The sequence below is a fragment of the Palaemon carinicauda genome, chromosome 10 (genome assembly GCF_036898095.1).
Source record: "Palaemon carinicauda isolate YSFRI2023 chromosome 10, ASM3689809v2, whole genome shotgun sequence".
Lineage (NCBI taxonomy): Eukaryota > Metazoa > Arthropoda > Malacostraca > Decapoda > Palaemonidae > Palaemon > Palaemon carinicauda.
Window position 1 is genome coordinate 74,971,197 of NC_090734.1, and position 22,500 is coordinate 74,993,696.

General features: G+C 34.4%; 2 protein-coding genes across 4 annotated transcripts in view; one reads left to right on the top strand and one right to left on the bottom strand.

Moving 5' to 3' along the window:
• Nucleotides 1–22,500, bottom strand: part of FipoQ (F-box/LRR-repeat protein FipoQ) — a 204,306-nt gene that overhangs the window by 142,332 nt on the left and 39,474 nt on the right. The window lies entirely within an intron of this gene.
• Zip99C (Zinc transporter Zip99C) overlaps nucleotides 13,099–22,500 on the top strand; it is a 135,365-nt gene continuing 125,963 nt past the window's right edge. Inside the window, exons 1-3 of one of the 2 annotated variants that reach the window (XM_068381645.1) lie at nucleotides 13,099–13,244; nucleotides 17,080–17,124; nucleotides 17,635–17,870. In XM_068381645.1, coding sequence (XP_068237746.1) covers nucleotides 17,639–17,870 — 232 coding nt within the window. In that variant the 5' untranslated portion in view covers nucleotides 13,099–13,244; nucleotides 17,080–17,124; nucleotides 17,635–17,638. Of the gene's footprint in view, nucleotides 13,245–16,290; nucleotides 16,353–17,079; nucleotides 17,125–17,634; nucleotides 17,871–22,500 lie in introns of those variants that run through there. The other variant, XM_068381646.1, reaches the window with a different exon arrangement.

Here is a 22,500-nt window from a genome sequence, read left to right on the forward strand (position 1 = left end):
ATATATATATATATATATATATATATATATATATATATATATATATATATATTGTAAGTTTTCTGGAGGTCACTTCAGAATATTTCGTAGAATGTGGCATGAAGAGGCAAAACCTGATGAATGGGAGTGAGGAGTGTTTGTGAAAAATGGCTGATTGCAATAATTACAGAGGCATAAATCTTACTTCAGCTGTTATGGAAAAATAGTATGCTTATTCTAAAGAGACTGGAGAGAAAGATTGATGAAAAGCTGAGAGATGAACAAGCAGGATTTCGAAAAGGTAGAAGTTGTACTGACGAAATGTTCATTTTAAGACATGCTCTACAAGAATGCGTAGAATATAGAAATCCACTTTAAATGGCATTTGTGGACTATGAAAAGGCCTTTGATAGTGTGCACCGGCAAATTTTGTGGAGAGTCCTACGTTATTGTGGAATTCCTCTTAAATACGTGAATTTGATTAAGTCTGTTCATGAGCATAGCAAATGCATAGTTAATGTTAATGGATTCCTATCAAATGAAGTTCCAGTGAACAGCGGAGTATTCCAAGGTAATGTATTGTCACCTGTGTTGTTTATCCACCTCATGGATTTTGTAAGTAGAACAGATGGAGATGGTGGAGAAGGATTGGGTTGGATTGGTAGCAGGAAATTATCAGACCTAGAGTATGCTGGTGATGCTGTCCTTATTAGCAAAATACCACAGGATTCGCAATGTTTGCTTCCAGAATGCATGAAATATTACACGATAAAAGAGAGACGGAGGTAATGAGAACGGAGTATGGAATGGAAGATGAAATATCATTTGAAGAAGAAAGGATTAATGAGGTAGAATCATTTAAGTATTGTGGAACTATGATCTCCATTACAGGGTCTTTAGAATTAGAGTTTAGTGAAAGATTGAAAAAAAAAGCAAATCAGATAATGGCTAGGTTAAGTAAAATTTGGAAATCAAATCGCCTGAAATCACATATAAAAATCAAGTCTACATATCAGTTTAGTGAGATCGGTGTTACTATATGGACATGAGTCATAGTATAAAAATGAGACAATCTCCAATAGATTTAGTAGATTTGAGAACAAAGCCTTCAGAAGGATATTGGAAGTTAAATGCCAGGACAGGATTAGAAATGGAACTATAAAAGAGCTTAATCGAGTGCCATATGTGGATGAAATCTTGATGAGGTGTAGATGGAGGTGGTTTGGGCATGCTCCTTATACTTCCCAAGAGAGATTAGTTCACCAAACGTTCAGCGGGGCTCCACAAGGCCTTAGAATAGTTGGAAGACCCAGGCCTACATGGCTGAGGACTATGAAGCGTGAAGTAGGAGATAATGAATGGAGAAGTATTGCATTAAAAGCTCAAGAAAGAGACGCCTGGTGAAACCTAACCGAGGCCCTTTGGCTTATAGCATCTTCCTTTTCCAACTAGGGTTGTAGCTTGGCTAATAATAATAATAATAATAATAATAATAATAATAATAATAATAATAATAATAATAATGTATACAACAACATCAACAACAACAACAACAACAACAAGTGCCGCCGCTTCTAGTTCACTGTAGTACAAAGGCTTCAGACATATCCTTATCTGTGTCTGGGGTTTGGCCAGTTTTCATTACTACGCTGTTCAACTGGAGATTGCTGATGGTGGAAGATTTTCATCTACTAGCTCACAGCAAACTAACCTAGTATGGGTGACCCTGACACACGAACTACCCTTTCACCACGTTAAGGTATCCTCACTCAGACAGCTATATATATATATATATATATATATGTGTGTGTGTGTGTGTGTGTGCGTGTGTCTGTTTGATTGTGCGTGTATGTGTGTGTAAATCTAAGGGAGACTTCTAAAATTCTTGCAAGAGAATTGTGAGGGTGAATATGATCAAAATGATGTTTCTGGGGCAAATGCAAAACAGGAAGATAAATCTTAATTTGTAGGCTATAGTGGAAGAATGGAAGCAACCGATTTGAATGGGTATACACATTAAATACCCCAGATCATGTTGGGATGAGAGGATACATTAGGCAGAGGTAAGGTGAAGAAAGGAAGGTAGCAGGTTGTGTATAAGAGATTAAAAATAGACTTCTGTTGTCTATGGAGACCCGTTTAGGGACGTTGAACCAACTCTCGTTTATGAAAGTGAAGTGTGAATGCTGAAAAGGAAAGATAGGAAAACCATTGGAAATTGGTGAAATCAACTTTTTGTTTGTTATATATATCATACGCAGATCTAAACGGCTGATGAATGAGAGATTATTGGAAGGGTTAAAAAGCTCAACATAATTGAAAAGACTGATCAGGGTGTTTTCGGATGGATATTACATGTGGAAAGAATGGACGATACCAATTGAATGGCGTGAAAGAAGTATTGGAAAAAGAGGACCATAACATACACAGTAGAGTGGCGCAGTGTGTGATAAGATATTCGACGCACTGTTGATGATCACTCTATGCAGGTGTCTAAAGTATTTAATATTGTGGATATTTCCTACAAAGGATAATCATCTAGTGCTTTATTTAGCAGTGAAAATGTATTTTTTTTATGTAGGTGGAAGCTACCGGTATATTTATGTAAAGAGAGAAAGCCACCCAGAGAGAGAGAGAGAGAGAGAGAGAGAGAGAGAGAGAGAGAGAGAGCCTATCCATGGTACTCATGTGCCTGACGTAACTTCGTCAGCTCAATAACTGCTTTTAGCCTCATGTGGTACCCTAACAGACTGAGGTCTGAGAGTTCGCTTTGGTTTGTTTAACCGCAAGGAATATTCAGTCTTCCCGATCGATTATTCAAGCTCATTTATGTTTGAAGTAGGAGATTTTAGCTTCATTTTTATTGATTTGTTCGTCCCTTATAACAATAATAATAACAGCAAGGTTGATATAAAACTGTCTATCAAGTGTTTTGTTTTTTCATTATGGTTTTCCAACTAAGGTTGTAGCTTAGTTCATAATAATAATAATAATAATAATAATAATAATAATAATAATAATAATAATAATAATAATAATAATTGTATTTTCGTTCGTTTTTTATTCCACTTTATAACACGTTTCCTATATTAATGTTTTTCGAATCATTTTCTTAATATTATCCGCATCATTTATTTTTATATTGATATCGCCTTTTCTGTCATTATCTCAATTCTCTCTAATTATCTCATAATCCTTAATGATTATCATTCTCTCTCATTCGGTCATTATTCTCTTGGTTGTTAACATCCTCATTCTCTCATTGTGTTATTATTCCATATATATGAACACGAACGAATGAAACCTTTGCCAAAAATGGAACATGATGACGTTTCAACAATTTAGGTACAAAAGGGACATCTCTCTCTCTCTCTCTCTCTCTCTCTCTCTCTCTCTCTCTCTCTCTCTTTGTGGGGCTTCTTAATGTCCCCAATCAGGCACCGCATGATCTGTAGAAGCACAAAAGATACTTTTAATATGACGCAGAATGATAAAAAGTTTTGTTTGTGAAGGTACATTGAATTGGCAATAGGATTCTTTATACCCACGTCACTCCTTCATAATCTGTTTTTTTTTTCTAGCTTCTCCTTCTCTCTTAATCAGTTTTGATTTTTATATTTACAAGAAAAAGAAATGTAGATCCAATTATAACATTACTTGAATTGATAATAATAGAAATCTGTAAATATAACGAGATTGGTGATTAAATTTTGATCTTTTGAAGGAGTACCTCCTTCAAAAGCACATAGTCATTTTAAGGCTCATGGATTTCAGCCAGACTTTACAATAAGAAAAGTATAATCAGCATAAAAAAATAAGGGCAACTTTTTGACATCAGAACATAACGTTATTACGCCCACTCGCCCCATCCCGCACGTAATATTACAACAGAACACAAAACCGCACGCATCTAATGTTATGTCATCCAGGAAACGTCTTGTCACAATAGCTCTCAGCCAGCCAATCAATCGTGCTAAGTGAAACGCGACCAGTTACGAAGTCTTCCATTGGAAGCGCATTATAACACTTTTACTTCCCGGTCAAAAGAACGCGTTCAGCGTTGGCTATGACAAAACGAAAAAATGTAGTTCACTTTCCTTTGTTTGACGGACGTGAAGAGATGAGAATTGTTATATTTAAAAAGCAGATTTCTCTGGCGCATGTAATACCTCCACCTTTTTTATTCCTTTTCCATTTGTTTATATGTAATATTGATAATGATATTGTGAATATATATATATATATATATATATATATATATATATATATATATATATAAAACAACAAACGCAACCACTTTTAGTCCACGGTAAAACAAAGGCCTCAGACGTGTGACACCTTAGTTATGTCTAGGGTTTGGCCATTTTCATCACCACGCTTGCCACTGCGGATTTGTATATATATACAGTATATATATATATATATATATATATATATATATATATATATATATATATATATATATATATATTACCTTGGTCTAAAGTTTCCTTACCAGTCCCCTTACAACGTGTTTCACTTAGGGCCAAGATATCCAAACTGTATTTCATAAATTCACTCTCCACTTGCTGTAACTTCCCAATCTGATTAATGGTTCTAACATTCTAATTACCAATTTTCAATTTTTCTTTAGTATTTATAAACCATGATATTCTTTGCACCTCGCAACACCCGGGACTGGGGGCCATTCTTTCATCTCCTCTTTCCATGACTGACTAAATCCATAGAGGATTCATTGGTTGTATACATCAAAGGATAGCCAGTTCCTTGTGATATGCAGTGCTTATCTAATTAAGGCAAGTGATCCCTGTCGGTTCATACTAATTCCAGTAAGATCATCCGCCAGGTATCAGGAGTAAAACCTGAAGAGACATCTTGTTATTCGTCTTAAACCCAATCCGTCACCCTGCTGCCAGTGACTTCATCGAGACTTAGGGAGGCATTTCCTCCACACCCAAAGCTCTCATTACTCCACCAAGTTGCTCATCTGCTTATAAGAGTATATATATATATATATATATATATATATATATATATATATATATATATATATATATATGTACAGAGAGAGAGAGAGAGAGAGAGAGAGAGAGAGAGAGAGAGAGAGAGAGATGATAAAATCAGTTACACACATCAGCTATCAGAAAAAGTCAAATCACTGCCGTATTCTCCGGTCATGATTCGAAAACACAATTACTTTCGAAAATTTTATCTAAAGTGGTAATGATGCAACATTTTAAGCTCCGAGTTTCATTATGGATCAGACATTAATTATTATTATTATTATTATTATTATTATTATTATTGTTGTTGTTGATAAAAAGTCATGTACCAAACGTCAAAATGAATTGACTTGATAGGAATTTAAGAATGAATAAAAAAAAAAAGTCTTATAAATAACGATCTCACAGTGGATACCACAATAATTCCCCCTTTACTTAACAAGACAACAAAGAATATATAATAATAATAATAATAATAATAATAATAATAATAAGAAGAAGAAGAAGAAGAAGAAGAAGAAGAGGAGGAGGAGGAGGAGGAGGAGGAGGAGGAGGAGGAGGAAAGGCAAGGGCGGGATCTGAAGGAGGCGAACGGAATAATGTGGTCAAAGTGAAAATCCTTTACCATTTTCCAAGCAACCTTGGAGGTTATCTTGCGGGAGTCGCCGGACGTAATGTTGTGAAATTGTTGGCATTGGCAAAGAGAAATGTTGAATGTTCTCTTTGTGGAGGTTTATTACTCTTCTTACATATTCATATTCTCTGTTTGTTGTTATATTAGTTCTCTACTTGAAGGTTCTCAAGAGAAAGGGAAATCAATCCTTATCTAAAGAGGAATCTTTAATATATATATATATATATATATATATATATATATATATATATATATATATATATATATATATATGTATGTATGTATGTACGTATGTATGTATATATACATAAATTTATATCTATGCATATACATATATAGACTATATATATACCTAATTTATATCTATCTATCTATCTATCTATATATATATATATATATATATATACATATATATATATATATATATATATATATATATATATATATATATATATATATATGTGTGTGTGTGTGTGTGTATATTATTAACATGAGAAAATAAGCCTATTTTACTACAAATAAGATTTACTTCTCTCTCTCTCTCTCTCTCTCTCTCTCTCTCTCTCTCTCTCTCTCTCTCTCTCCTTTGAGGTCAAGGAGTGAGTTAGATCTTTTATGACACAACTTGACAGCACCTGTCAGGCCAACTCTTCTCACATTTACTCTTGAAGTCTGTCAATCTCGGACTGTTCAATTTACTTGCTAAGGAACTCTCTTATTTCTTCTCTTTTTCAATGATTCCTTTAACATTTCTTTCTTTGCCAGAATGAAAGGTTAACCCATCTTCCTTATTTGTATTCTTCGGGCCGGGCTGATAAAAAATAATTCATTTTCCTGCTTGTGTGGCCTTTGCTCTTCATGCTTTTAATTTTTTTTTTTCAATGACCATGTAATATAACCTTCAGCTGAAAGACGTTGGGAGTTTGGATTGGTAAGATGCCTCTTTTGTGTGCGTGTGTGGGTGTGTGTGTGTAAAAGAGAGAGAGAGAGAGAGAGAGAGAGAGAGAGAGAGAGAGCACGTAATTTATGAGATTGAAAAATAATTCGGCTATAATACATATGTGCAATGACCTTTAATGTAAATAATTGGTCAAGAAGAGTCGAACAGTAAAAGACAGTAATCAATGAATTCAATACAGCTACCATTCAGATAGCACAGTACCTCACTATGCAAGCAGTATGTGTACCCCCCCCCCCCCCCCCCACCCGTAAAATAATCACTAATCACCCATCAACGGAAAACTTGTGAGAATGCGTCTTCCTTTGTGGCTGTAAGGAAACTCTTCAGACTTTGGCTGTCAAGTTGACAGAAGCCGCTTCTTCGAACTCGATGATCATTTGAGTGGGAAAGACATGGCAGCCAACACGACTGAAATGACGTTTGAGGCGAATACATTCTCCATGTGCGACCTAATTTCCCACTGCTAGAGAGGGAAGTAGTACGTTATTATCACTATTATTATTATAATCGTTCATTAAAAGGCATAATTATATAGAACAAGGCGAAAAGAACATCGTATTACGTTAAAAGTGTTACAGAACACAAGTACACATAAAAATAGAAGATTTAATTGCAAAATGACAATAGACAGTTGATTATATAAAAACTAACTTCACAGGGGCTATAACAAATATAAGGTGAGAGGCAACCCATAACAATGAATAGCTAGATAAATTATAAATCACTCCAATATAGAGCCTTATGCTTACAAATCTTATAAAGCTGTTTTTGCATTTTGCACAAGGCGTTCATGCACGTACGTGCAATTAGTTTGAGAATGCGCCGATAACCGATGTATCTCTTTGTTGGAGCCACCCCTTGTTATTGGAAACTGATCCATGTTGGTGTATATAGCCTATATATATATATATATATATATATATATATATATATATATATATATATATATATATATATATCCTCCTACGCCTATTGACGCAGAGGGCCTCGATTAGATTTTGCTAGTCGTCTCTATGTTGAGCTTTAAAAGAAATACATCTCCATTCATCATCTCCTACTTCACGCTTCATAGTCCTCAGCCATGTAGGCATGGGTCTTCCAACTCTTCTAGTGCCTTGTGGAGCCCAGCTAAACGTTTGGTGAACTAATCTCTCTTGAGGAGTGCGAAGAACATGCCCAAACCATCTACATCTACCCCTCATCATGATTTCATCCACATATGGCACTTGAGTAATCTCTCTTGTAGTTTCATTTCCAATCCTCTCGTGCCATCCAACTCCCAATATTCATTTGAGAGCTTTGTTCTCAAATCTACAAAATCTGTTGGATATTATTTCATTGTCGTACCATGACTTATGTATATACGGTGACACCAATCTCACTAAACTGATATATAGCCTGATTTTTATATGTAATTTTAGGCGATTTGATCCCCAAAATTCACTAAACCTAGCCTTTGTCTGATTTGCTTTTTTTCAATCTGTCATTAAAATCCAATTCTAAAGACCCTGTATTAGAGATTATAGTTCTTAAATATTTAAAATATATCTTATATATATATATATATATATATATATATATATATATATATATATATATATATATATATATATATATATAAGGATGATAAAGGGAAAGGAGAAAAAATTAAGAATTAGATTGCAATATTGTTTCTCGTTCCAGTGGCAGGTTTTTACTTCATCATTATTGCTAATTGTTCTCAAGTGGATTGAAATGAAATCAAAACAGGCGTGAAGTGAAAGCAAAAGTGAGAGAGAGAGAGAGAGAGAGAGAGAGAGAGAGAGAGAGAGAGAGAGAGAGAGAGAGAGAGAGAGAGAGAGAGAGAGAGAGATCACTGCAACCTGGTACCCTTATCTTGCCCAAACCCGGAGAGAAACAGGAGAAGAGTAGGAGTGTTTTCTTTTTCTACTTTTGTCCATATTTTTGTGTGAAAGACAGAAAACAAAAAATAAACACGTAAACAAATATTTGACGAATATTTTTTAGTTGTTTTCTAATTAACTTTAATAAAAACTATTAAAATGAATGTATAATCAAGAGAATATTCTATACAAATTCTGTTATTAATACTAATAAGGTAATTTTTCATCTCTTGTCATTTCTTCTTTTGTAATTCTTCTTCTTCTTTTTTTACACTCTGTGAGGGAATTCTGCTTCAGATTTTCCCATTAGATTTGTGAATGTCCATGGCGATCACCCATTCAAGCAGTGGCCAGAATCAATGTTGATGAGTCCCACTAACCGGACGACCAGCGATATCGTTAACGTATTGTACTTTTACTTACTTGAATTTTAGGGCTGTTTTCATGGTCCTGCCACACACGGAAAATTCCATGGCCCTGCAGGACCTACGAGGTTTGTTTATCGTATATATCATCTAAACCTTTTAGCGAATCATAACTTGATGATTATTTTTTTTTTTTATTTTGAACAGCCTGACATAAATCCCTTTTTATGGTTTATATATAAAAGATCTATTTCAATGTGGTTACTGTTCTTTTAAGTATTTTATATTAATTGTTTGTTACTTCTCTTGTACTTGATTTATTCCCTTATTTCCTTTCCTCACTGGGCTATTTTTTCATGTTGGAGTCCTTGGACTTCTAGCATCCTGCTTTTCCAACTGGGGTTGTAGTTTCGCTAATAATAATAATGATAATAATAATTGTCAAATCCACGCTATGGCAGCATTTCCAAAGCAATCTTCAACTTCTTGAAAGAAAACCTACAGTTTATATCATCTGTTCTTTTGAAGTCAAGTGGGAGCCTATTGATTTATAAGTAGTAGGTTGGCCAGGGCACCACTCACCCATTGAGATACTACCGCTAGAGATTTATGGGGTCCTTTGATTGGCCAGACAGTACTACATTGGGTCCTTCTCGCTGGTTACGGTTCATTTTCCTTTTGTCTACACATACACCGTATTGTCTGGCGTTTAATTTACAGATTCTCCTCTGTCCTCAAACATCTGATAACACTGAAATTACCTAACAATTCTTCTTCACCAAGGGGGTTAACTACTGCACTGTAATTGTTCAGTGGCCACTTTCCTCTTGGTGAGGGTAGAAGAAACTCTTTAGCTAAGGCAATCAGCTCTTCTAGGAGAAGGACACTCCAAAATCAACCATTGTTTTCTAGTCTTGGGTAGTGCCCTAGCCTCTGTACCATGGTCTTCCACTATCTTGGGTTAGAGTTCTCTTGCTTGAGGGTACACTCGGGCACACTATTCTATCTTATTCCTCTTCATCTTGTTTTTTTATATATATTTTTAGTTTATATAGGAAATATTTATTCTAATGTTGTTGCTGTTCTTGAAATATTTTACTTTTCCTTGTTTCCTTTCCTCACCGGGCTATTTTCTATGTTGGAGCCCCCGGGCTTATAGCATCATGCTTTTCTATCTAGCGTTGTAGCTTAGGAAGTAATAATAATAATAATAATAATAATAATAATAATAATAATAATAATAATAATAATGGGTCTCATTTTTGTGAAGCTCTAGAACCTACAGTCGAAATGCATCATGACTCTAATGATCTAATCCCTTGAAGCCATATCCGACTTGTTTCCGGAACGATGTGTAGCAATTCTTTTAGATATTTAGGACATCCGGTACTGGTAACTAGACGAGGCATTGACTATATTATCCTAAGATTTATTCTAGCTTTAATAGGCAGTCAGTGTAATCACTTAGTAAAGGAGTAATTCTTTCTCAGAGTTGGACACCTTTTATCAATCTTGCTCCTTTATTTAATCTATTTTGTAACATCCAAGTTGTAATTTGGGTCAGTTGCAGTAATCAATTCTGATGATAACACAGTTAATCGCAAGTTTCTTGACATAATATTCATCCAGATATTTCTTTACAAATTCAGTTTCTGAGATTATAGCCACTGGTTCTTATCACATTATTTATTTGAGCACTAGCAGACAAATTACAATTCTGTAACACATTTAGGTCACGAACTTTAATAGATATCAGGGCCAAGCTGTCATTAATATTCATTTGGATATCACCAAGGTTTCTTAAGTTATTTTTCTTTCCACCACCGAACATTGTGGTGTTGTTTTATCTCTGTTTTAGCTGCTTAAATGTCATTCATTCCCTAACACTTGTAAAAATGTGGTTTAAATTCTCAGTTGTATTATAAGTGTCATATGTTCATACGGTGAATCGGAATTTCCTATTCATACACAATAGTTTCTGTCAACCGATTAATCTTTTAGATACTCAAAAGCTCTGTCATCAATACAAATGGACCGTGAATCGTTTACTTTATTTTACTTCATTTTAGGGGCCGCTTTTCTGGTCCTTTGCAGCGGAGGAACCCTGCTTTCTGCAGAACCTGCACAGACGTTTAATCATATTCTTTCCAAGACATTCAGCATTTAGTAGCATTCCATGCACAACTGTGTCAAAGGGAGATCTAAGATCAAGTAAAATTGAGTACTATCAATATACCTCATTTGTCCTCGTTCACCATTTCCAGCAGAGCATTAACATCAGAGCATTCAGCTGTCTCCGTTAAACATAATTATCTGTATGCTAACTGGTTTTCCGGCGATGCTTCGATTCTTCTCTTTTACTTACTCTAGCACTTTAGATACGAAGGGAAGATTAGAAATATGTCTTTGTTAACCGAAGTCCCGGTAATCTAGAACACCTTTCAGAACTGGGGTGACTAGCCACTTTCTCCGATTTAGGATATTTACACATGCCGATACTAGTATGTAGCCTATTCTTGAAATTATATCCGCTAGACTTAGACGAAAACTTTTCTACTGTTATTACTAAGGAGATTTCCATCGGATCAATCGCACAATTTGTTTTCTTTACCCCTTAATAATCATGATAACATCGTTATTTGTTACATTGTCAAGTCTCGTTAATCTCGTAAGTCTCGTTATGAAGTCATGCGATGCACGGTTCATTGAATCTATAACTCCCGACGGACACTATCAAATTACGGATTCGTGTAATGCACATATAGTATTCTCAAATTACTGATGCGTGTATTACATGTCTCATCAGAGCAAGAATTCGTACTGTATTCTTGTATACTGCAAGTCTGAAAATGATTTAAGTTCGTGCAACAACAATCCTGTCTCTCCTAACCCTCTTCCTACAGGACTGAATGATTCTACACTTTAAGAAAAATAATGGTTGAAGGACGTTGTCCTACTTAGCCAAGCCTTTTCATTTGTGAGATGCAAAAAAAAAAAAAAAAAAAATTCCTCCATACTATTGCTACCTTTTGTTTTTACATTAAGAATTTAGTAGATTATTTCAAGGGTGTATTTGTTATTGTGTAGTAGTAGCAAGAAAGTGGCTAATAAATTTATTGGCGTATTACGGGTGGGTGTTCCGTGTTAATGTGTAAACATTTCGAAATATGATAATACCAATAATAGGTTACAAAATTTAGATATATATTTTACAAATTACTTTTATTGGATAAAGATGCCATTCTATTGTTCAAATGGAGAAGCAAGATGAAAGTTTAGACACTTGTCATGAATGAAAGAAAAACAAGAAAGGTAAAATTAAGGTCATCTACGTGGACTTTCTCCCGGAGAATTCGCTTTTGTACTTCCTTGATTTCCATTGAGATGTGGTGTATTAAGTTACCAGCATTCGCTGACCGACAAAGTTTTCGGAAAATACGAGACAATATATAAATTATTCCCATTAAACTATATCCAGCGTATAAGTTATTAGAGCTACCTTTGTTATATTGACCATAGTATAATTTAAAGGCAAAACCTTGACGTTCCAATTTCCCGTTATTTTATATTCAGTCGTTATATGCGTTTCGAGGCGTATCCAGAGCATATACTTTTAGACAAAGAGGACTGGACAAAGAGGACTGGGATTATTCATTGAGGTGGTATATACGAACGGACACTGCAGTGCATCATGATAATTGACCTTCAGAATCAGTAATCTAATGAAAACCAGAATCACTGATGAAACTTCTGGCCATGTCTTCCGATGAAATTAAGCAGAGAAATTTCATAAATCTTCGTCTACATTAAAGAATGTATTAGGTCAATTAATCAATCTCGTTTAAGTCAGGTAATGTCTTTTTCAATACACCTTATTGGTAGTTCAGAGAATGTAATCCAATTACTTATTTTGATGTTACTTAATTGAATTATTATGGGTTCACTTGGCAAACTTTAGATGTTTCGCAGTGCTTCGTTCACATAACCAGATGGTGACGTGGGTGACGTCTACCCTGAAGCTGTGCCGTACGGTGTTTTTCCCCGTTGGTCAAGGCATGCTCCGCCCCCTCGTGAAATGACCCATTCCCCCAATTAAGTAAGTATAAAATAAAAAGGAGGGAAATGAAATAATAATCAAAAGTTTAATACCCAGAATACTGTATTCTGAACATTAATAAATCAATTATTTAAAAAGTTATTGTGTAGTGCTCGAATGTCTGTGATCGTCCGCCTGGCAATGGAGTTGAGCAGAACGTAAACATTGAGAGGGGAAGGGAAGCATCTGTGATTCTAACACGACGACACAGTCGACACTCAGTACGAAACTATACTCATGTCTAAAGTGAAGTGAAACGAATAATTCCTGTTGTAAAACATTCTGGTTTGGCATCTTTACATCATCATGTGTTTATGAAAAGTGTACGTGTGAATCTTTCATATCGAAATCCCTGTTTATCATCTAAAAGTGGAAATTGTCAATCGTTAGGCTAAAAATGTCATTTTTTTTTTATTCTTGGGGAAAATGAGGTCTGTGAGAACAATCCCCTTATAGGTGAAACGCAATCGACGTTTTATAGTTTCACTTTAAGACAGTTCGAGATTCGGGATAAATATCAGATTCTGTTTTGTATTTCGGTATTACATTGACTCAGGCCGGGCTGCTTGTATGACAGTTCCGCTTAGGTTAGGCGAAAGATATTATTTTAATGTGAACTGTATCTTGTTCAGTTAGACTCTGAAATCACCTTTTTTTTTTTTTGGAGAACATATAATATTTTATGTTTGGAAGACCAAACAGAAATGGGATAGACTAACAAGCATGGTCTGCTCTCAAGGAAGCGTAGATTTCTATCAAGTCAGGCTTACATTCATTATTATTAAAACAGCTCAACCCCAACTTCATTTTACAATTTGTGTATAGACAAGGTTCCTCTTCTGTTGGATTAAATCTCAAGTCTACTATATTAGGGTATTATATACGTGCTTGAACCTATTAAAATTTATCGAGTGACACATTGCTTTCAATGTTATACATATCTTAGAAATTACACTCTCTTATATTATCACAACGTACCTGTACAGGTGAGATTTGGATGACATACTGCTGTGCTCTGTATTTGTTGTCTAGTAACATTTCATCCACATAGTTTCATTTATACATTTATACCATTAGGAGCTCTGGCTAGATTATCTGATGTTAACTTTTTATGTTTTCGATGACGTTTGGGATGAGTTTTTGTTAGAATAGTCAAGCTACAGCCAGTGTAAAAAAAAAAAAAAAAAAAATGGTTGCCATTAGCATAAGGTATTCCCATATACTATATGCAACCAAACTGATGGGTTTATCATTTCTCAAATGGGTTCTTTGTAGGTTAGCGTAGCTAGTACCATTTGTTCACCATTTTACAGTGATTAAAGTTGACTTCACTGTGATTATACCATATAAAACATCATTGGTTTATTTATTTTAACAATTGTGTACTGTATATATGAAATGCCAATTTATATCCCCTGAAGAATCATGCGCAGTTACAATATGGTACTTGGGTTTTAAGATCTGCCAAGACTCTGCTGGCATTGGTTCAAGTTTAATGACAGTCAGCTGATACATAAGTACAAACACTTGCTAGGCTTGGTCCTGTTCACTATCATTCATATCAGAAATTGATTGGAGATGGACTTTTCCTTTTGCATTATGTAAAATTTGAAATTTAATATTACTGTAATTACATAGTGTCTTGGAATTGCCCTGATGTAATAACATATAGGCTATAGTGTTTGGTAATTATAATGAAAAAATGAACTGTTTGTAGGTTGATATACTTAGTTAAGCATGGTAAATTCATTTTATCACACTTTACAGTTTACATTGTCTTATACTATATTACTTTGTGAAGAAACTTTATTTTTCTATATTATGATTGGGAATAGAAAGATCCACTAAAGATTGGTAGATATTGTGGTCTTTCTGATTTTCCAACTAGGGTTGTAGCTTAGCTAGTAATAATAATGATAATAATAATAATAATGTTGTGTACCTGGAGTCTGTCATTGAGGGCTTGCTGGACAATGTTTTTGCCACGTTTGCCATGATAGATGTGTTGGCTTTTGTCCAAAACAGCCCAAGTTTGTTAACCCCTTTTTGTGGTTTCTCAGGATTTCCAGACTCTCTTATGGGTATTACTGTATTTTGTTTGTACCAATTTTAATGGTACTGAAGATATATATATATATATATATATATATATATATATATATATATATATATATGTGTGTGTGTGTGTGTGTGTGTGTGTGTATATACCCTGTATATATTTATATGTATACATACATACACACACACACACACACTATGATTCATAGTACTTGTCGTCACAGTCTAATAACAATGGATTATTGTTGAGAAAAACAAAAACAGAGGGGTGCAAGGTATGGAATTAAATCATCGTTTTAATTGAGAGAGTGAACTTCATGTTAAAAATGGCAATACTCTCCTCATCAGGATTTGCAATATAAACCCTCTCCAACTGTTGTGAATGTGATACCTCTCAATTCATATCTATACCAGGTGATGCTTATTGTAATGTCTTGGCTGTATGCAGGATATCATTTTACTTTTATCCTGTAGGCTATGTGGTTTTCCATTTGATATGCTAGTTATGATAGTCAGAAAAATTGTTTACTGCAGGAATTGGTGATCTATGGCCTGCTGACTGATACTTCTAGTGTTTGTGATAATGGTATAGATATAATGTGAGCCATTTTCCTGTTCTTCTAATCTGGGTTTATTTTCTTTCATTTGTGAGATCTAGTGTCTGATAAGGTAGCTCCAGGAAAGAAAGATATTGAAAAACGTTCTCTTAACTGAGTACAGGTTTTTTCTGAGACACATAGTTTCACGTTACTTGAATGTTGCTGTATATCATTTTGCTTTGCGTATTAGTTTAAATAATGGTTTTACTGTATTTCATAAAAGAAAGTTTTTTTTTGCCTAATGGTGTGCAACACCTGCTAATTACTGTACAGTGCTTTTGCTGGATTTTCTAAACTGTAGCTGTCACTTGTAAGTCATAATTAGCATCTTAACTCGTGTACTGTAATCCATCTTTTATCAAATAAGTCCAGTCAGCAAGACTGCCATGAACTAGCTAGATAGATAATTGTTGTTTATCTTATCATATTAAGATGCAAGTATGCATAGCATTGTCCTTTCCACATCTGAAAGTTGGCTGCAATTTAGAGAAAATTATCCATTTTTATGGTTTGAAGTAGCTCAAATGGTTTGTATGTTTTCTAGAGTACCAGGTATTATCACCTTGTTTGACTCTTGGTGCGTACCATCTTGTTTTTAGAGTGGCTGAATAATGATATGGAAGGTGATAAGGGTATCTATAACATTATCTTTGTCTAACTGAAGAAATTTGTCTCCTAAATCTTATAGATATCTATTCATTATCTCCTGAAAGCTGGTCCTTTGCTAAGTGGTTTGTTCGTGACTTGGCGTGATGCTTTGTCTTCACCAGTTGTGTAAGTCATACAGAGCATGAGTTATGTTCAGTTCACTGTTCTGTTCTGTATCTTTGTTGTTTATATTATTCAGTCTTTTACCAGTTCTATAGAATGGAAAGGAATTGGTGTGCAAAGTTGGTTGCTATCATTTTTTTTCTTTTTATTTTGAGGATGGAAAATTTCCTTGATTTGTCAATCCAAGAAGGTTACAAGAGAGCAGTGCCCATGATTTTCTTTTCTTTATTGGTCTCATCAAAAGTATCTTTTTCAATATTCATCACGTGTAAACTATTTATAATTATTTTTCTTTGTCATTAGGTTATTAGGCCTACTTATTGTTTTCCACTACAGTTAACTTTTATATCATGGATAAAAAGCTCCTAGTGAATGCTATATTCTTCATTGATAGTTATAACACACATTAGTTAACTGTATTTTTCTTTATTGTTATCCATTTTCTTCACTGATCTTATACCTAATTATCAAGGTTTTACATATTTGAATCCAAAAGGAACCTGCTGCTCATCAAAATTCAACTCGTAAAGTGTTTTGTAGAAGTTGACCTTTTATGAATACCTGTACTGTGTACAATATAGTTTATGATACTGTATACAAAAGTACTGTAGTTGAAAAGTACAGTAATGAATTATACTGTAATATATTTCTCTCCAGCTGTATTATGTTTAGGCTACTGAATGTGGTAGATGTTCAGACTGTTAGGCTAATGTTATCTCTTGTGTTCCAGGTTGCTTCTGTGTGATGTGTGAATGTCTTCAAGGTTAGATTAAAGGTAAGAATTCCTCTGCATAATGAAACTAACTCACAATTTTGAGGGCGTTTGCACTTGTTAAATCACAATTGCAAATGATTCAAGTATTTAAATCACAGTAGGAAAATACATGGATTTATAGGCCATTTTCAGATTTACAAAGATTTTTTTTTATACATGTTCCTTCTTAATAGATGATACTGGTTCATAAAAGTTGTTCATTGTGAGGGATTTTGTTAGTGAGTTCAAAGTATCTTTTTAATGACTCATCTAGCTATAGTTAAGAATCATTTCAGATTTTAATGAAAACACTTTTCAAGTTTTTTCTAATTTTCTATGTTGAATAATTGATCATGAAATTTCTTAATACTGTTTTTTAATGTATTTGATATTTTATTTAGAATTTATAAGGGCTGTGCTGTACGACATGCCTGCTTGTTTATTAAGAATTGTTAATTAAGTATGGCATTTTTCAATTCAATACATCTTGTGTTCTTAGACCCTATATTGATGGCCGCCCAACTTTTGCAGAGGGATGCAAAACTCAAGCCCAGAATGGCCAGAAGCAACCATGGGATCTAACATGGTTGTGTGGCCTCCTTGGCCAAGTCATTGGCTGGAGGGTGACAATATGGACAGGTTGACAGTTCTTGCAACGGAATACCAACCTTGGATATGTTCTGTGTTAGCAGCTATCATGATCGGCTTAGCCGGTGTAGTTCCTCTGCTACTTATACCCCATGATAATCAGATTAAGTCAAGTGTTGGTGAGTACCAGGAATCACATTCTTCAATTTTTAGGTTTTTCTTTTCAAGGTTGTGGGTTATCTTTTATTCTTTGATTGGTTTTGTGTAAAATTAACTTTTTGTCTCTTTGACACACATGATGTAACTCACACAGGAACTATGCATGTAGTACGACTTGGTTAAATTATGAATACAGGTGATTACAAGTGAGTAAACTTGATCCGGTTGAATTCCGGCAAATGTGCTGTTTTGGGGATGGCATTGAAATTGTTTTAACGTTTATGAAATTATAAGATTGCAATATCTTATTCTTTATAGCTTTGTGTTGATGAATAATGTACTGTACAGTGTATGGTACCTCTATATCGTTTAACTAATCTTGGAATTATGATTCGCCACTGAGGCTCAGTGCAAATGATTGTTATTCCAAGTGAAAGGTTATAAGACAAGATATTTTTAGTTTGTCAAGCACAATTGCAGTCTTCAACTTTTATTATTGCCTTTGTCAAAATCGAAGATTTTTCAAAGGGTATGTATTCACTCCTGTCGTCATTTATTTATTTGTTTGTGAGCAACTTGACACAAAAACTACTGTATCAATTTGGACCAAACTTGGTAGTCATGTTGGGTATGACCCAAGTGTTAATCTGTAACATTTGGATAAAGTACACAGCTGTACTTTGAAAATAATTGCTGTGTTCCTACAGTAAATGGCAGAAATTTTTTTTATTTATTTTTTGATTGTGAACAACATTACGCAAAAACTACTAAACCAATGTCAACAAAACTTGGTAGACATGTGTGGTATGACCCAAAGACAAATCTATTAGATTTTGGGGAAAATACATCTGAGTACAGGAATACAGTGGAATTGAGATACTACCGCTAGAGAGTTATGGGGTCCTTTGACTGGCCAGACAGTATTACATGGGATCCTTCTCTCAGGTTACTGTTCACTTTCCCTTTGCCTACGCATCCACCGAATAGTCGGGCCTATTCTTTACAGATTCTCCTCTGTCCTCATACACCTGACAACACTGAAATTACCAAACAATTCTTCTTCACCCAAGGGGTTAACTACTGCACTGTAATTGTTCAGTGGCTACTTTCCCCCTTGGTAAGGGTGGAAAAAGACTCTTTAGCTATGGTAAGCAGCTCTTCTAGGAGGACACTCCAAATTCAAACCATTGTTCTCTAGTCTTGAGTAGTGCCATAGCCTCTATACCATGGTCTTCCACTGTCTTGGGTTAGATCTCTTGCTTTAGAGAACACTTGGGCACACTATTCTATCTAGTTTCTCTTCCTCTTGTTTTGTTGAAGTTTTTATAGTTTATATACGAAATATTTATTTTAGATGTTGTTACTGTTCTTAGAATATATAATTTTTCCTTATTTCATTTCCTCACTGGGCAATTTTCCCTGTTGTGCCCCCTAGGCTTGTAGCATCCTGCTTTTCCAATTAGATTTGTAGCTTAGCAAGTAATAATAATAATAATATGACTTCTTAATGTGATGAAGGCATGCTCTCTATTAAGTGCCCCACTAGTCTTATTTAGACTTTACTGTAGGCTATGTGAGTTCACTGTGGATTCAAGTGAAAGGTAATGTTAGCCCCATTTTGTTTTCTCAAATCTTTAGTTTTTATTGCTGTCTAGAAAATTTTAAAACTAGTAGTGAATTTTTTTTCTAACGCCAAAATTCTTTCTTTTCATTTAGGTTTTACTCTTGTAGTATAGATTGTACTACAATACTCAGTACAAAAAATTAGTTTTTGAATGTTGATACTATGACCTTTTTGAGATGTTTTAGCAAAGATTCCTACAGGTTTGCTTTCTGTACACTGTGTAAAGTATAAATACCTCAGGGGAATATTGCAAGTAATAGCTTCTGTTTCTAGTAGCCATTTAGCTAAATGTGCTAAACAACTTTGACAAGCCGTTACATCCCAAGCTATGCAAGCCTTTCCTCACTTATTAATTTTGTTTCACTGATTTTTTGTAACTAGCCTACCTACTTGTTTCTCCTCGTTTAGGTAATACATACAGTACTGTTCTCTTTGGGTTCAGACCATGCTCTTATCCATCCTGCCTATTTCTCATATACAGTTCGATTGAATAACTTGCACAATCTGTTAGTTACTCTCCAATGAATGATTCTACATGGGGACAGGTATTGTATCTTTGATCTGCTTCCAAAGCTCAGGGTTTTATCATAGTTTATTACTACTGACTTTGAGGCCACATAAGTTTGTAATATCTTAGGTAGAATCATTTCCTTTTCACACTTAACCTTCAAGTAAGATTCTTCACTAAAGCCCTGAAACCATTTTTGCATGCCAAATTTATGTATAGTACAGTATTGAGATGATTAATTCACTAAAAGATCAGACTACTGTATTGCAGATGAGAATAGCCCTATTATAATATGATATGGTACTTTGGTTCCAAGGTAAATATACTGTACCTTTACCATTATTTCGCAAGTTTGGGGTATTGGAGGCTCGAAATGGTTGGATGAAATAATTTAACAGTTGATGGTACGGTATGTTTTTTTTAATTCAGGGCTAATTTTATCTAATCATTCTTTCTCTAGTGCTGCTCACTAGATTAATGTCTCGTGGATCTTATCAGGAGCTTCACATGGGCTCGATGTATTTTTTCATTTCTATGAATGGTCGTACATTCAACAACTGAAGTAATATTTGATTTTGGTTTACTCAACTACTGTCCATTGCTATGGTTTATTCATGAACCATCATGTTTCCATCGCTGATAAATCTTTTTATTAAATTTGCTAGTATTACGTGTTGTAAATTTTTTCTTGGTGTTAATGCTGTAATATAGGTGAAGTCAATAGTTATATTGCTAAGTGGCTTGTTTTGAGATGCTTTTTTTTGGTCATGTTTGTAGCATGCTTTTAGGTTCAATTTGACTGAGCATTTTACTGGTCTAGATCATGAAGTCACTTAGGATATCTCAGGACCAAATCTGTTAAAATGTCATTATACTGTAAATGACAGATCTGCATACTTTATTATTATTATTATTATTACAGACAAAGCTATAACCCTAATTGGAAAATCAGGATGCTATTAGCCCAAAGGCTTTGACAGGGAAAATAGCCCAGCGAGGAAAAGAAACAAGAAAATAAATAAATAAATAATCTAGATGAATAGTCCATGGGTAGAGTTTTAGATGTAACAGCAAGGGTTTGTTGAAATCCTTAGTTCATGAAAGACATATCTTGTACTTTTATTTGCACAGGTCATATTTTGTAATAATATTGGAACTGCTCAGAGTGAATGTAACTTCTTTATACTGTATACAGTAGTACTGTAGTATATTCAATTTTTCAAAATGTTGATTTTGGATTGTTGACTATTTTCATCTTGCTGTATTCCTTTTTGTGTTTTTAGGTTATCAAAAAACATTTTCGTTTACCTGGTATTTGCAAATTTTTGAATGGTAATTTTGTTGCATTCCACAACAGGAACAAAAGCAGTAGTTAACCTGTAGTTATTAAAAATTGAATTTTGAGTTACAGTACATACTCTTTAGATAATTACTGTTGAAATACCAAAGCCATTTTGCTTCTTGTTAACCTGTGTACTGTGCAGTGTGTTATCAGGTTGTGGGTTTTTCAGTGATAAGGTATCTTTACGCAAGGAAGTTGTGGTAGCCTATTCGAAACGTCTTTGCCTGGCGAGCTGCTGGACTGGGGTTTGAGACCCACTCAATTTCGATAGTTTCTTGTAGATTCTGCTACCTCAGCATCCTCGTTTGAGGGAGCCTATAGGTCTACCTACTTAGTTACCAGTCTGCCCCTCCCTGGCCCTAGCTTGGGTGAAGATGGGTCTTGAGTGCTGATCATATGTATATATGGTCAGTCTCTATGTCATTGCCACTGTTCCTTGCCTCTGCCAATCATGAGTGACCTTTAAACCCTTTAAGAAATTCACATCTTTGCATATGCTTTCAAACATGGTTGATATCTATATACAGTATATGAATTCCATTTATTTGTGTATCATCACTTAACTTTGAGGAATTAAGTATCGGAAGCACTACATATAAAGTTTTACAAAACAGTAATGAGGGATTTAAGGCAGATATAGGGAGAAACTATAAAAGAATTGTGCTTGGTTTTTTGTAATGTTATATTTTTATAACATAGCATTGAAGTTATTTCCTTGCTTCTGTATCCCTGTGTCTTGAAATCTTCCATCCACCAAAATGATAGTTTATCACTTCCTTGAGAGCTATAGTTCTTCCATTTTGCTGAGGTTGAGATGAATATAAGGATCTAATCTTCCAAGTCATTTACCTTAATGTTTAAGAGAGAAATTTTATATTCCACATGGATTATATAACTTGAATAGTTAAAGTACTCGATAGGTTAGATTATGGGCTTTTTTTTAAAGCTGGATTGACAGATTTTGTTGTTTTGAGTGATGTAGAAAAACTATTATCTATATTACCTTTGTACTCATGGTATCTGTATCTCTATTTAACTTTGGTGGTAGGTTTCATCCAATTTTGTTGGAAATGAAATTGTTTAGGTTTCATAGTCTACTGTATACCATTAAGCTAGGTTGGATTTAAGTTGTAATTGATTTTATGAATAAAAGTTGTAACAATTATGAGAGCTTTG